This window comes from Sphaeroforma arctica (genome assembly GCF_001186125.1).
Source record: "Sphaeroforma arctica JP610 unplaced genomic scaffold supercont1.41, whole genome shotgun sequence".
Classification (NCBI taxonomy): Eukaryota; class Ichthyosporea; order Ichthyophonida; genus Sphaeroforma; species Sphaeroforma arctica.
In genome coordinates this window covers 121189-138531 of record NW_014040517.1, presented here as the reverse complement: position 1 = coordinate 138531, position 17343 = coordinate 121189, and the positions used below count along the sequence as shown (strand labels likewise).

At 39.6% G+C, this 17343-nt stretch overlaps 1 protein-coding gene across 1 annotated transcript; it reads left to right on the top strand.

Moving 5' to 3' along the window:
* Positions 1-236: 236 nt before the first annotated feature.
* Positions 237-6977, top strand: SARC_01105 (hypothetical protein; the record flags this gene model as incomplete). Its single annotated transcript, XM_014305198.1, has 11 exons — positions 237-512; positions 665-837; positions 1210-1315; positions 1765-1885; positions 2204-2292; positions 2624-2752; positions 4343-4463; positions 5084-5231; positions 5689-5788; positions 6132-6274; positions 6587-6977. The coding sequence occupies 11 exons, from the start codon at positions 237-239 to the stop codon at positions 6855-6857; spliced, it is 1677 nt and encodes a 558-aa protein (XP_014160673.1). The 3' UTR covers positions 6858-6977.
* Positions 6978-17343: the final 10366 nt, after the last annotated feature.

Genomic DNA, 17343 nt, shown 5'->3' with positions numbered 1-17343 from the left:
CATCCCCATTAGTTCTGTTATGGATGTCATCGGGAGACTTACTGACATCTATACATGGGGTACGGCAGTTAACTCGGCTCTTTCAGTTCCAGTCTTGTACGTGCACTTGGACGGTGGTCACTGCCGAATGGCTTCTGCCACAGATAGGCCTGCGAGGCATTTATGTGTGCAGTGGGTGTCCCACTGTGTCGCACACTGACTATCGTCTCAAGTGCTCTATGTCAGTGACTAGACGCATGCCTGGTGTTCTGTTGGGTTGGGTGCAGATGCCAATGTCGGTGGTCAATCTTATATACTCACGCGCGCAATACATCTGGCACGTATTATACAGAGATGGAGACATCTTCGATGTGAAGGTGAAAACGGCGGAGGAAGAGGAAGACGAGAACGCCGACTATCTCAAGTGGCTGGCTGGGCAGGTGAAAGAGGTCAAGATGGACAACAAGCAGGTCTCAGAGACCGAAACCCTGCGCCGATACTATACAGACCCTAACTTGGACAAGAACGAGAAGGTTTGTTATCTGGGACAAGTCCATAGTGTATGGTCCTAATGTCTGTGGGTTCGCTGTGATTGGAGACCGTGTGATTTGGCTGTTTTTCCTTTGTTGGACGATCCACATTCGCTTATGCCTGCTGGATATATCTTATCATTCCCGCACCGCAGTTCTTGCGAGACTACGTGCTCGGGCGTATGTGGAACGACAATACGCAGAACGCCTATGCAGAACTGGCCACAGATGATTCGGGCAGGCTCACGAGGCGAAACGACATTGATCTGAGTGAAGATGAGGAGGCAGTGGACAAGGCCGAAGACTTTGAGAGGAAAATCAATTTCAGGTACAATTACGAGATATATCTGGTGCGTAAATGTGATGTACTTGTTGGAGGGCCGGATAGCTCGAGAGATATTTTGATTGTAGGCTGGATATGGTGTTGTCATAAGGTGTTGTCTTTGCAAAGATGAACATGTATACTCACACTTATATACATGTACAAGCAAATTATACTCGCACGTAGGAGAAGCGTATAAAAGCCTAGTAATCTCACGAGTGTTTGTGGGCATCGTGCTCAGTAGTGTTGTCCCACGCGGCCGATTTTCAAGCTCTTTATAGGCCTCGTTTGGAAGTTCTGTACTTCACTGTACCTACCCGTGGTATCATCTTCTAACCCCTCGTTGTCGTTTGGTATATTCTATCTCGGATGATACAGGTTCGAGGAGGAGGGCGGCTTCGACATCTTGAACCATCCCCGACAAATCAAAGGCAGTGTGCGTCAAAGGGATAACAAGCGCAAGGACGCCCGAGAAGCCAAGAAGGTACTGTTGGAGTGGATGGGGTTTACGCATCCGTACACACGTGTGCGCCTTCGTACTTAAAGCGTTCTTACATGGCTTCAGCGTTGCTATAGCAACCAGAGAGCGCCATGCGTGTCGCCATGCTAAGTTTGTTCTTGGACATCTACCTGTGTATCCCTGTCAATATGTGCTTTGATAGATTAAACAGCATACAGGTTGTGTTCGCTCGTCAGCGTCAATGACTGTGTAAATGCCAATTTATTGTCAGATCAATACACCTATATGTTGTGCTGGAATCACACTAGCATACATGTAAACATGATTTCAGGCTTACATGGATAAATGTTACGCTGGGCAGGCTACGCCATGATGATATCTAATTTTTCACCAATAAGTAGCGCAGCACGTATTGGTATAGTAGTCACGACAACTCACACGCATGCGTTTCGCTAACACACTACCTATAATAGGAGCGAGATAAGAAGAAGAAGGAGGAGAAGAAGGCCGAGTTACAGCGACTAAAGAATCTCAAAGGTGTTGAGATTCTTGAGCGATTGCGCAAGCTTCGGGAAATCACTGGAAACGATGAACGTATGTGTGCTCGTATTTATACTGTTCTGCATGGCATGTCAAGTGCCGAGACTTGTGCTCCTGAATAGTAGACTTATACAGGAAGTCAACTCACCATTGTAGGCAAGTACAAAGTGTTAGGCAGTTTGGGTTGGTTTAATAAGTCAGCGGATATATATGGTTGCGCGGTTATAGGTGTGTGTAACGCTACAAACATGCTAGAAGCTCTTCAAACACAGTGGTAAGCATTTGTGCTGATGCGCAATATCTGTGTATACTTAGACATACCGTACTATTTGTTCTCACGCGTTCCCATACGTGTTTTCCTGATGTTTGTAGTGGAGGTGGATATCGAGGCCGATTACGACCCAGAACAGTACGAGAAGGAGATGGCCAACACTTTCGATGATGCATACTACGCAGCGGAGGTAATTATTTCAGTTCTGCAGTCCACAATAATTGCACACAATGGGCGCTATAGCAGGATCCAGTTTTCGGCCTACGTTCCTTAACCTTACCTTGTGTTTGGCGAGGGTGTGCATACACCACCCGTACAACCAATGACTCACGTGCCAAGTTTCGCCATGATATCTGTCACGTAAGAGTCCTTCTAGGAATCGGTCTGCTTGACGCCACCTCTGGGATTGAGTTCCCCGGGTATCGCAATGAACAGGTTTGCTCCCTGTTAGATGTAGCTGATGGCACTTACACACGGCCCATGACCTTGATTCTCAAGAATTATTTGAATGTGCATGGCAGGATTTAGAGAAGCCCACATTCAGCGATGATGGCTTAGACATTGAGAACTGGAGCGAAGACAGTGACGATGAGGTGGAGGTAGATATGCCCATGCAGGTCGTAGAACAAGCCCCAGCCACGGAGGAACCGGTAAGCGAACTATATATATGTATATAAATATATATGCATATATATATATGTATATATTTTTATATGTATATATATATATATATGCATATATATATATATATGTATGTATACATATATATATATATGTATATATATATAAATATATATATATATGTGTATGTGTGTGTGTTTGTATGTCTGTGGCTGTCGCTGTCGCGCTGGCAGTGGCGGTGTCTGTTTCTGTGTGAGAGTGAAAGTGAGAACTGCCATGGCGAACACATGTCTTCCAACAGTTCTTTATATTTCAAGATAGAAGGCTATGATATATATATATATATATATATGATGCAAAATATGTGCCCAAGAATTACTGTGTATTATGATCTACGAATGGAGCATATATACCTGTTAATATATATGTGTGTGCTCGTAATATAAAAATGCGAGATATACGCATAAGAATTCTAGAATGTGGACACGTGTATACTTGTATACTTATATAGGAAGCGAAGTACATTAGCATGTTTCTATACGTATGGAAGTGAAGTGCCTTCATGTTAATTCATGCACATATATATATATATATAGGGTATACGGGTGTTAAATAGATTTTTGATGTATGTATGTATATAGAAAATATGTGCTCGCCCAGGGCATGTTTATAAGCCAATCTCCGTGAATAATGCATGTAGTATTGGTATCGCAGTGCACACCTACCTCTGTTTAAAAGCAGGTCACAGACACTTGACCGTGAAGCAGAGAAACTGTTGCACACTCACAAGTATAAATCGGTGTTTATCTTCAGTTTGGTACATTTAAGGATATATCTCCTGAGGTTGTTCGGTACTTGAAACCTGTCTTGAATCACTGTTACTGTTGCATTGGTCTATACTGCTAAGCCCCGAATGCATGTGGATTGTTTGGTTCTATCTCAGCTTTGATTCTGGAAAATCAGTGGACCTATGAATAGTTCCCGCACTTGCATCTCTATGCGAAAGTTACATATGCTAACCCTCGCATGCCTATGGCAGTGGGTGTTTCGGGTTCTACGGTTGCGTTCACGTACATTGGTAAAAGTATTCTTGAGTGGTCATGTGTGTCTAAACGTGTGTCTGAACTTTCTGTGTGTAGATTAACCTACACTTGTCTTTTTGTGATCGTGTGTACTGCATGGCGAAATTTACGGATACAGATAGATGTGCATAGAAATACAAAAGAGATTTACGGATACAGATAGATCTGTATAGAAATACATACAGAGATTTACGGATACAGATAGATCTGTATAGAAATACAAAAGAGATTTACGGATACAGATAGATGTGTATAGAAATACAAAAGAGATTGACGGATACAGACAGATGTGTATAGAAATACAAAAGAGATTTACGGATACAGATAGATGTGTATAGAAATACATAAGAGATTTACGGATACAAACAGATGTGTATAGAAATACAAAAGAGATTGACGGATACAGATAGATGTGTATAGAAATACATAAGAGATTTACGGATACAGATCGATGTGTATAGAATTACATAGCCAACACAGAACGCTCGCCGGTCGTTTATATCTGTGTATCAATCCCCATCCGGTTGCTACGCACAGACCGCGGAAGACGCAGCCACGAGCAACGGCAAGAAAAAGAAGAAAAAGAAAAAGAAAAAGGCCATGGAGGAGTGGGAGACCAACGCGTACGAAGAGGAGGATGACTTCATCATGGATGCAGGTAGGCTACTTTAACGTAGTAGATGCAGGTAGGCTACTTTATCGTAGTAGATGCAGGTAGGCTACTTTAACGTAGTAGATGCAGGTGGGCTACTTTAACGTAGTAGATGCAGGTAGGCTACTTTAACGTAGTAGATGCAGGTGGGCTACTTTAACGTAGTAGATGCAGGTAGGCTACTTTCACATAGATACTTTCACGTAGTAGATGCAGGTAGGCTACTTTCACATAGATACTTTCACGTAGTAGATGCAGGTAAGCTACTTTACCGCAGTAGATGCAGGTAGGCTACTTTCACATAGTAGATGCAGATAGGCTACTTTCACATAGTAGATGCAGATAGGCTACTTTCACATAGTAGATGCAGGTAGGCTATTTTCACATAGTAGATGCAGATAGGCTACTTTCACATAGTAGATGCAGGTAGGCTACTTTCACATAGCAGTGGTCGCGTGTTTGCTGCGTCGTGCATGCATTGGTTGCCGCACACCACGTGTCTGCAGCTGTTACGAATCACATCGATATCTAGACACACCGCCAATATACGACATCGTTCACGGCTGCATGCCAACCCAACACCGTATCGATTACACGGCACCTTCTAATATCTCTGTACAACTCAGATTATGTACCGGAAGAGTCGGAGACGGCCGAAGCAAAGACGCCAGGCATGGCCATACACCCCTCACGCATGGCATCAGCCAGCAAAGCAGCAGGGGACATACCCCCTGTGGCCACCAGCAAGAAGGCGACTAAGAAACGCATGGCCAGGTATGTAGGTGTGTACGCAGCTGTGTATGTAGGTTTGTATGTAGGTGTGCGTATGTGTTTAAAAATTGTCATATAGATTGTGATGTCTATATATATATATATATGTGCGTTCCCGTGTATATATACGTGTATACATTCAAAGTGATACCGAGAAACAGTGTCCTATCTCAGCAGGTTATTGTGACTCTAGCATAGGAATAGCTGCTAGGACCACATTGCTGGACATATATGTTCAATTGTGCCGTTCGCCCCAGTTGGTCTTATAGTACTCTACACCCCTAGTTGACATCACTCTGTTATGGATGACTTGAAACTCACCAGCGCAGTCAAGGTTACCGACGTATAGTGACAGGCCGTACGGTCCGTGTATGTTGACATACAAGAGTTGAAGTACGTGTGCAAGGACCCTTTCCTGAGTCTGTGCTTAATCTATTCGTGCCTTCTTATCCACTTTTAGGTTACTTAAACATATGGGTGACAAGCCTGCGTTCGATCCGGAGAAGCTGCCTTTTGAGAAGTACCTGGAAGAGTACTACAAGTTGGACTTCGAAGATATTGTATGTTCTCTGTGTGCATTGCCACTAAAAGTGCCCGTAAGAACTCGCTTCTGTACGATTCCATGTGTGGTCATCGGTGTACTTAGAATCGTTCACCCCAACTACACATAGAGCCTCTGTGTGGTAAAAGTACATGTGAAAGCTTTCGGCACAGCTACAACGTGAACGAAAGCGCGCTGACACCTCTAATTAGGCCTTTCAGATTATAATATTTGCCATATGCAAGTACTGATTAGGAGTTCTCAAGAATGAATATCAGCTTGAAGAGTCAATTTCTGCTTCTCTCTAGAGTGATGACTGAGTTCGTCCTAACACTGCATTGTCCTATTTACTACATTCGTAGATTGGTGACCAGCCCGTGAGGTTCAAGTACAGGGAAGTGCTTCCCAATGACTACGGACTCACCACAGACGAGATCCTTGCTGCAGACGATAAGGAGTTGAACTCCTGGGTGTCCTTGCGAAGGATTCAGAAATACCAACCTGAGTATGTGCGACCTTATACTGCGTTGAATATGTGCGTAGATGTGCGTGTTCGGTTATCTTGTAGTGCCATCTACTTTCACCCCATTACTTGTGTGTGTAGAGAATGAAGCTTGCATCTGAGAGCTGGTGAATGGCAGTTGCACAAACTATACCCGACCTTATCGAATCCCGTGACCGTTGTTGTGATCAACTAGGCATTGGCCGTGAATTTGTCATCGTGGGCACCTATCGATTATATTCATCTATGTGTGTGTGGTGTGTTTGTACATGTGATTGCTTTATTCCCACTTATTTTTAAACCTTGTCATTGCAGGTCGCATATGAAGAAAGAGGCCAAAGCATACAAGAAGAAACCCGAATGGATGAAGAAAAAGATGCTCAAGAGTGTGTACGGCGAAATGCCTGCAAGTAAGAAAGAGAAGGAGAAGGAGACTGAAAAGGAGGGAGCGAGAAAAAGGAAACACCAGGGGAGCAGTAAGTTCAATCGCAATCAGTTTAACGAGAATATGGTCGGAGAGGACCGTCTGGCTTCGTACGGCGCTAAACAGACGAAGCCGAAGAGAGACAAGAAGCACAAGAAATAGGAAACAAAGGTGGTACACTCACGCACATACAGCTTGGTAATGATTTACGATATACGGATACAGAAATGTGAGACTACGCGGCTATAGTCTCACCGTTCCCATAGCTCTCAAATATCCAACCTTCTGGTATATTGTCAAAGAGAAAAACTACAAATTGACATGTATAATCGTGCGGCATAGAATGTTATGGCAACGTCAGGCTTCACTCGAATTCACATTACATACTTGAAAGCGTGACTTAGGTAATTTGTGTGACAACTTTTTAGTCTAAAAATTTGGACACGTACATGATACATGACATACAGATGTGACGTACAAGACTTTTGACTTAAGCCTACCTACAATTTTTTGAGTTACCTTTTAAAAATGGAAAGCTGGAGTCGTGGACGCGAGGTAAAGATTATCCCTGATCAGGGCCGTCAACATACAAAATGCCAGATTAGGATGCAAAGTTTTCATGACTCAAAAGGCATGTGCTGCAGAGGTAAGACCGGAAGACACATGAAGTGATTGACTAGATGTATGTATGGCTGGAGGTCCTACTCTCGTATTATTCCATTGTGTGATTGTTTAGAAAGATAAAAAGACTGAAGCTGTCAGTTCACGTACAATCAAAAGCATGTGTACTATCAAAAACTGCACGATGCATTTTTTGAAAAAGCCGGAATCGTGCAAAGGAGTCATCTGACCGTCACCATAGTTAATATTCCATACACGTACTTGTGAGAGTTGAGAGGCAATTCCGCATCACCACAAGCAAGTAGCAATACAATTGGATATAAATAGCTCTCAATAGTATTTAGTAGTTCCGGTTTAGGAGTAAAATTAATGTTTATATGCATATCAGTACACAGATTCCCCTTTTTTTAAGTGGATTTGGTTTTAACAACTTTTTCAAATATGCCTCGACAAATTTCGTTGCTGTATTTGACATGTATGTAGATCATGTATGGAATGGTCGCTTGTGGCATTATCGGCTGAACTCTGATCGAGTAATCGTACCGCAAAGTTAATTGTACCGCACAGTATCATTGAAAACACTCAATAATTACAACCACGCCATGTGTGAACGCTCATAATATATGCATATCCGTTCCCATTCACACACAAGTCACACACATCTACACATACACGAATATCACATCACAATAATCATGTTTTGTTTTGCACCATTCGCAAAACTATACGATTCAACCCTGAAACCCAACTCGTCAATATGGTAGTAAATACTAAGCCCTTCTAAATTGTCATTTCAGAAGGCTATGTACGAAGCCAGTTTTCGATCTTATTCTACTTCAACCGACTTTGTCTTTAAAAGTTTAGAACAATAAATAATAGAGAGAGGTTTATGGAATTCGAAATTGTTTGAAATATCCACATTCCTTTCGAACGACGACTGACATATGAATCCAAATATCAAAGTGGGCGAGGGGATTTTGAAAGTTTCAAAAATAAGTTTACATTCTATTTATTCCCCTGTCGTTTACGTCTTGCCAGACAGTTCCTTGCGATACAATCTGTGCTTGTATTTCATCTTGTACACGATCTACAATTCATGGGAAACTAAATGTAGTGTAGGCTTCATAACTAACTATGTAAAAAAGGGCATATTTACTTTTCATTATCGGATCATTCAAGTCTTACTAGACTAAAGTTCCTTGCAGTACTATCCGTAGGAGATTATAACATACCTCCTGCCTATTTCCTTGCTTATATTTCATCTTACGTCTTATATTTGTAATACACTAAGGGAGTTAATCGCTTGCTATTTACTACTCGGCGATTATAACCTTGAAACCCTTGTCCACGAATTCCCGCTGCTAAATTGTGCTGTTAAAGAAGATTATCTGTAGTATCGGCGGAACATCCAAGTAGGATACCAGGGATGCTCAGTAACTGCGCTACACCTGAATTCTATGTCCGCAACAGTCCTTATCTTCCTACTTCCGTACGATCGGCAGTTCATCCGATACCGATTTATGTTATGGCTTAATACATTGTGACTCCCGTGAGATATACCAGGTTGTCTAACCAGCATCATGAGGAGATAATTCTTTGTGATACGAAGAGTAGGCTCGAACTCCCTCACGATTTCAATTTTGATATTCAACTGTTCAGGATAGTTGCCCTCAGCACGAGTGGCAAGGTGTATAAGCATGGCTCTTGAACATAAACCTATTATTTTGCTGGTCGCATATTTGGTCATCCAGGTCAGTGTAATCCAGACAAGCAGTGTCTGATAATCGCATAGGTCGGAACGTGGCCCCTCTGATAGAATCTAGCGTATATGTAGCAGCTGGGGCTATATTTTCGGAAAGTCGGCTGTGGCTACTCTGTGTCTGTCGCACCATATCCTTCTCGGCAAAGGCGTAGTAGTCTTCTGAGTGTGTAATTGATACGCTTTCGAGCACAACGTAGCGTGGGAAGCCAGCGTCCAACGCTTTAGAAGATGGAGTATTTCCCATATTGTTCTCGTGTATGTGTATGGATTTGTGTGCACAGGGTCAGAGACCTCAGTTTGGAACTTAGGCTTATTAAAGACGAAGCTTATTGACGACGAACCTCGGATCAAGGATTTACACCTCGTTTTGAAATTATATAATAGCTTGGTTTCAGTGTCTTGAGTGTGCTTGTGTGTCGATTGATTCGTCATATGTACGCAACTGCTTGTTTTATATACATTCCCGATTTCTATCCCCTTGTGTTGGAGTCTTGGACAGTTGGACCCTTCTCAGAATAAAATGTGAACAGCTGGGGTCGGTGGAACTTGAAGTAGACGGCTGGCCAGGGACTGGAGAGTGGGGCCTGGGCGCTACTCCGCAGGTCGCCGCTACTCGCCCGAGTCGCCGAGTCGCCGCTACTAACCCTGCTGCTGGGCCCCTGGGGCGGACAACTGTGGACATGCATATAAAAATACAATTTCTGAATTTCAGCTGAATACGTATAAATATAAAATATAAATATGGCAGGGTAGTTTTACTCTTTGTGTGCTCTGAAACAGAGGGCCTGATAAATATATTGACAGGTGAACATTTCTTTTGCGACATCTCAAAGTGAACGATGCTTGTCAGATATTCTAAACTCGTGTGTCAATCCTACTACAGTCGACAACCAAATCAAATACAACATTTCAATAGTATGCTACAGGACAGCTGACATTAGACAGATCAGGAATCTCGAAATGGAAATCGGCTGATTTGAGAAAGGGACCGTAAATAACGTGATGGTGAAATTTTTGGACCTTCCGCCAATCATCAATAAATAGCAGCTCAACCTTTTGTCGTATTTTCAACACCTTTCTTATTGGATACAATTTCAAATCACGCTGTGAAATTGATTGGTATATACTTGAGCCATGGAGCAGAGTCATATTATTCCTTAATTTATATTTCGAAATCCGAGCATCAGATATGATGATGCTATTTTGTGTATTTTTTTTTACATATTGTTGTAATATATATAAAACAAAAACCAAAATCTCAACGGATCCGAATATTTATGTATTTATGACACTCAACATATAGTCAAAATGTACCACTTTGCGATAAATAGCGTTTGTGTTTCAGTGAAATAAATACTAAAAATAGCCGACTGGCTTTTTTTTATTAATATATAAATAAATATGTAGCCTTCAGAGCTCAGACGTTCAGCGGTAAATAGGCCGGTAGCCGACTAGCCGTCGGCTTCAGAAGCTCAGATATTCGTCTATTATCATTTTAATTGCGATGTGATTGGCCAAGAGCGACCGATCGGACCATATGTTAGGTATGTATGTACATTTTTATTCTAAATACTATATATATATGACAAGCGTACATAGTTATATGTAAAATACATTCCATACTGCAGAAATATTCAGCCGTTCTCTAGTTTTCTTTTTTGTTAAATTAATCGTGCCTCTTGAGGCTTAGAGTCTAGATACGAGTTTTTGACTTGTTGAACATCCATCGAAGCGGACTACTGAAAAGTGAACAGGTTGCGAGTTATTTAGCTGTAGACTGTAGAGTGTAGATCACAGTAGTGAATGCAGACTGTAGGCAGTGGAGTGTAGAGGCGGGTTTTTTTTAGTCAGACTGTACAAAATTAAATATATACCTCATTACGTTATTACTATGTCAGACTATATTTACACCAAATAACCTCCCTGCGTTACCGCCGTTACGTTATACTGAATAGAAGATAAACGGAAACGCATATTACTCGATTTATTAAACGTTTATAGCTATCAACTGCTAACAAAATTTTCAATTTTCCACTTTGAGGTCACCTATTTCTATCGAAATGAACTCCGCGCATGTCGTTTTGATGCCAAATATAGAAAATAAAACAATCTTGGTGACCGAATATATGCACCCTATATAATACATAGGGGGGCCCTTAGGGCTATTATAGGCTATACATAAATATTTTGAAAGTTGCCCGAAAACGCCTATCAAACTGAAAAAGTTTTAACGGGAAACGGCTTGTCAGTCAGACACGCACTCGACACGCAACAGTCGAAACCGTAAGTCATCCGGTGCTGTCTGTACAATGTATTCTGTAAATACACTGTATAGCCTCACGGCTCACGCCCTCACAAATTTATTTGTATTTTGAGAATGCAGACAGCAAGACTGCAGAGTCCAGACTCCAGACTCCAGTCTGTGAGACTGTGACAGTGTGATTGTGAGTCACTGATGACAGTAGTATTTATTTTTTTCAAAGGGAAAAGGCAAATGGCCGAAGGCCCGAAGTCCCGAACTTCCGAAGGCCGAAGCTCGAAAGCAGGAAAGCCGATTGCTAAAAATATTATAATAAAAATAACTTGCTTTTTCACCCGGCATTCTCTATTTTCAGTTATATTTTTATTTATTTTTTAAAACCAAATTAAACAGTTATTTTGAAAAAAAAATACAAAACTAACCAACTTATTAAAAGAAGGGGATGTCTTTACAGTCTTTTATATCGGGATCAGAATTTCTGAATAGAATCAGAATCAGAAAGGACAAAAGGTAAAATTCTGGTGAATGTTAGGACTCATAATGTGTACTTTTTAAAAATTTGGGTCTGCCAGCAATTTTGGGAGCAATTCGATCCCATACATTTCAGAGAATTCTGAAAGAAGTGACTCATAGGGGTGGACTACAAAAACAGTAGGTTTTTTGAAGACGGGGAATTTTACTAGAGGTTGACCCAGAGTACTTTAATTATTGACGTTCATTGGTCGTTAAATAGCTTCAAATGGTTGTCTTGACGAGTTAGCCACGCATTCTTAATCTTATCCCAATCGGCCTATTGGTTCAATAGTTAGGGCTAATACTGGTTTGTACCAGATCTGGGTCAAACAGGCCATACATAGGTGCTACGTAGGTCCATGTACACCCATCCCATACTCCTAGGATCGAAGTATGTTACTTTAATACTCTTTGGGAGGATATATGTGCACGCAAGTGAGTTTACGCATAGCCTTCTGAAAATAGAACAGTAAATCTGATTCGAAAATTTCTTTTTTAAATAGAATGGGGTACGATGCCCTTGAAAGTTTGCCCTCGTTCAGATTTAAGTTCAGACTTTTTTTTCGGATTTTGTTTTTTGCTTTCTTTTGAAATTTTGAAATCAACCTATACCTATTGGTGTAGCGAAAATCCGAACATAAATCCGAGCATACTTTTGCCTATACGCGATAAACTGTAAACGTAAACGCAAAAAGTTTTGTTTTTTAAGCGCTTTGAAGTGTATCGGGGGCAAATCGACCATGAAATTTTCCAAATTTGCACCTGAGAAATTGACCTTTTTAATGAAAAGGCGATTTGAAACTATTCACAACTGACCCAAAGTGAAAAATAGGACAATTCGTGACAGTTAGGCCGCCTCAAAAAATGTACCTATTTTTAAACCCCTAGGACTATATGTAGGATAAACTTTTAACGTAAACGCTTAATTCTTTGTGTTTTTTTTTTGCATTTTAACGGGAAACGTAATGATGATAGCCCTGGCGGCCTGGCCCCCTAAATATGAATTTCTGGTTCTGAACTTTCAAAATCAGATATTTCTGATCCCCCGTTAAAAAAAAGACACCCCCTAATTAATAGTGCATGTTTTTTTAAATGAACTACTGAACTGAGAACTTTGAACTTCTGAAGTCTGAAAAAGAGTGACGACCTGAAAGGCTGAAAGAAAGGCTAAACAAAACAAGAGTGAAAATGCATTGAATTATTTTTACAATATTTTTATCCAATAAATGTAGATATAAAGAAGTTAAAATGTTGGATGGCACCGATGGCACGTCAGGCCTCTCCGATTCTCTTTTTCCTTTGTTTAAAAAAAAATATCATTTCACTCTCTCTACTAGTAGTAAAGAGAAAGTAGATTCTTTGTAGTCCTCTATAACTGGCCACTGCGTAGTTGACTCCTCCCGTTGCCGTTTGAGGTGGCTCTCCTCATCCCCTGTCTCCGAGAGTCTCTCACTCTCCCTCTCTACTCTAGTCTACACTCTACACTCTACTCTCCACTCTCCGTTATCCACTTTCCGACTCTCTGACTCTCCGGCTAAGCTCAATACGTTTCCTATATGCGATTAATTTTAAACGTAAACGAAAAAAGTTTTGTTTTTAAAGCATTTTAAAGTATATCGGGGGCAAATCGACCTTGAAAATTTTCCAAATTTGCACCTGAGAAATGACCTTTATATTGAAAAGGCGATTTGGAAACTATTTACAACTGACACAGTTAAAAATAGGGCAATTCGTGACAGTTCGACCGCAAATTCGAGACAGTTCGGCCGCCTCAGAAAATGTACCTATTTGTAAACCCATAGGACTATATTTAGGTCTCCGGCCTGAAGAAATACTGCTACTAGCCACTATGTAAATAGTAAATACACAGCGAGTCTCCGACTCCGCCCTACACGTTTTGTTGTTGTTTTTTGCTCATATATATTACTATACTTGTAAAAATATACCTATAGTCATATAATATTAAATATATCAAGACAACAATGTAAAAACGAGCAATAGCCAATAGGAGCCCAGGGGGTGTTGGCCTGTAATCTGCATCTATTTTAAAATACTAAAAGTAACAGGAGTTGAGTAGAACCTTCTGTTTGTTGCTATTTTGGTATAAATTGCGGAGAAGCGGACTTCCTTCCACCTCCCCTCCCTCCCCCCCCGTTAGCTCTTCACAACAAGGCTTCAAGTCCTCAACGCACTCAATATCAGTGACGTCACCGCTCTTCACTCTCCAGTCCTGCAGCCCCTGAGGGCCCTGACAGCTGAGTGCTGACTGAGACTTGAGAGTGACTGCTGAGTGCTGAATAACTAACTCCTGCACTCTCGCAGAGTCGCAGACACACAGGAGGTGTGACTGTGTGAGGGGGTGCAGTTACTGCAGTACATACTACACCGCTGCAGTCTGAGTGACGACTGACGAGTGACGACAGGTGACGAGTCTGACGGCTGACGACAGTGGCGAGTCACGCTGTAGGCAGTCTGTCACACCACAGTTAACACTTAAAAAACACTTAACAGTTAACACTCAACAGTGACTGAGTGACACATACTCCGCACTTATTTATATAAAATAAATATAACTTTACTCGCAGATATTTTATTCACCGCATGGGGTATACACAAGAGTAAGTCATAGAGGAGGAGTGCAGGAAAAGTATGCATGTATTTACGTCGTAGAACGTATTTAGATTCTTCGTATATTTACATAGCCTTTTGAAAGTTTAATTTTCAGAAGGCTATGATTTTTAGTTTTGTTTAGAACTTGGCTTGAGAAGTGCTATGTACCTCATAATTGTTGTTGTAGTTGTTTTTTTTATAATACAAAAGAATAAAAACACAAACCAAATATGTGTTTCTTTTTAAAACAATTCATAGCCATCTAAATTATTATATATAATAGAAACATAGCCTTTTAAATTGAAACAAAGGCTATGCTTCTAAATTTAAAAAATTATACAATTTAGTCTGTAGGAAGTCTTTTTACGGACTTTTTTTATATTTTCTGTTTTGTCTTTTTTAATATTATAGATATCAACCACATTTTGTTTCTGAGGTACTTGTTGTTTTTTTAATCAAAAAAACAAAAGGGTTTTGAATTCTCCGTTTTTATTTTATGTACTTTAAATGTTTTTATTCAAAACAATATACTACATATGCCCATTATTTGTTTGTTTTTTTACAAAAAGGTTAAGCATTTCAGATATTACAATTGAACGTTTTACGTATAAATAATTTTTGTTATATAAACGTTGCAACGTCTAATTTTATGGCCTGAACGACCTGGATTATGGATAGATAAATACACTTATTACATATTCCTAACTTATATAACGTATACTCGTACTATGTATGTGTAAATATTTATTTACCTATGAGTAGACTGTAGTGTCAGTGTATTTTTATTTTTTTGTGTTTATAAAAAGTTTAAAAAATAACTACACATTGCTGAAATGCACTGCATCTGCAAGTCTGCAAGTGAAGGCATTTGATTTTTAACCCAACAACGTTTATTTTTTAAATAAAAAAAGTGGAAATATATGTGTATTGGGCTACATATATGGGGTTAGGGGTTAGGGGTATGGGGATATGGGCGTATGGCCCGTATAGGTAATGGTTATGGGACCATTAGACTATTTACTCTAGTATGGATATTTACGCATGTGAACAGATTTCGGTAAGTGAATAGGTAAATATGTGTTTGTATATTCACTGTATCGATATGTGAAATGGCATGTGTATGAGTATGTCAATAGGTATGTGTATATGAATGGATATCTGGATAGGCAGGCTTTGTGGATAGGCATGTATATGTGTATGTGTATGTGTGTGTGAAAAGGCTTGTGTATGTAAATATGTACGTTTATATTTATGAGGATGTGAATATGTGTGCGTATCGGTATTCATATAGATATTTTTATATGTATGTGTGTGTGAATAGGCATGTGAACCTGTTCATGCTCGTCGTATACCTATTCACGTACATATACACATGCCTAATAACACACACATACTCCTACGAATACACGTACCTATATATATATATATATATACAGATGCCCATGCACTTGCCCACACATGCATACACCCATTGACATACTTTTACATATACGATCCACATACATATACACATGCCCATTCACACACAGAGAGATTAGGCATGTGCATAGCTATGTAGATTGATATGTATATGTTTGTGTGGATAGATATGTTTATGTGTATATAAATAGACATGTGTATATGTATGTGGATTGGCGTGGGTATGGTTATATGTATAGGTATGTGGAAATGTATGTGCGTGTGAATAGGAATGTGTACTGTGTATGGATAAATATAATGTATGTGTATGTGTGTATAAAGGCATCTGTATGTGTACTTAATAGATATACGTATGTGTATGTGTATGTGAATAGGCGTATGTATGGCCATATGTATAGGTCTGTGTATATGTATGTGTGTGCGAATAGGTATATGTATGTGTGTATGGATAAATATTTGTATGTGTGTATGTGTGTATACAAAGGCATCTGTATGTGTACTTAAATAGGTATACGTATTAGTATGTGTATGTGGATAGGCGTACGTATGGCCATATGTATAGGTATGTGTTTATGTATGTGTGTGCGAATAGATATATGTATGTGTATGTGGATAAATATATGTATATGTATACGTGTGTGTAAATAGGCATGTGTACATTTATGTGAATAGATGTCTGTATGCATGTATATGTGAATAGTCATCTGTACGAGTATGTCAATAGGTATATGTACGTGTGTAGGCATGTGAATAAGCATGTGTATGAGTATGGGTATGTCTATGAATGTGTGAATAACAATGTCCATGCGTATGTGGATAGGTATGTGTCTGTGAATACCCGTTAATAATCATGTGGATGTGGATGCGGATAGGTATGCGTATGTATTGTGGTGTATGTGTGTGTAAATTGGCATACACATGTGGATGTGAATAGGTATGTGGATGTGGATGTGGATGTATATGTGAATAGGCATGAGAATGAGTATGTCGATAGGTATGGTTATGTGCATGGGTATTAAGATAGGCATGTATATGTGCATGTGATATATGTGAATAGTTATGTGTAAGTGTACGTTGTGTATAAATAGGAATGTGTATGGGCATGTGAATATTCTGTGTATACGGGAATGGGTGTGGGTATGTCATATATATATTATTATAAATTATTATTATCATTATTATTATATATATATATATATATATATGACTATTATTTTTCTAATCATCATCATCGACATTATCATTGTTATTATTATTTATATATATTATTATTATTATTATTATTATTATTATCATCATCATCATCATCATTATATGTATGTGTGTGTGTGTGTGTGTATATGTGTATATGTATATGTATATATATATATATATGTATATATATATATATGTATGTATGTATGTATGTATATATATATATATATATAGTATATATGTGCAGATACATTATGTATATGTATAGT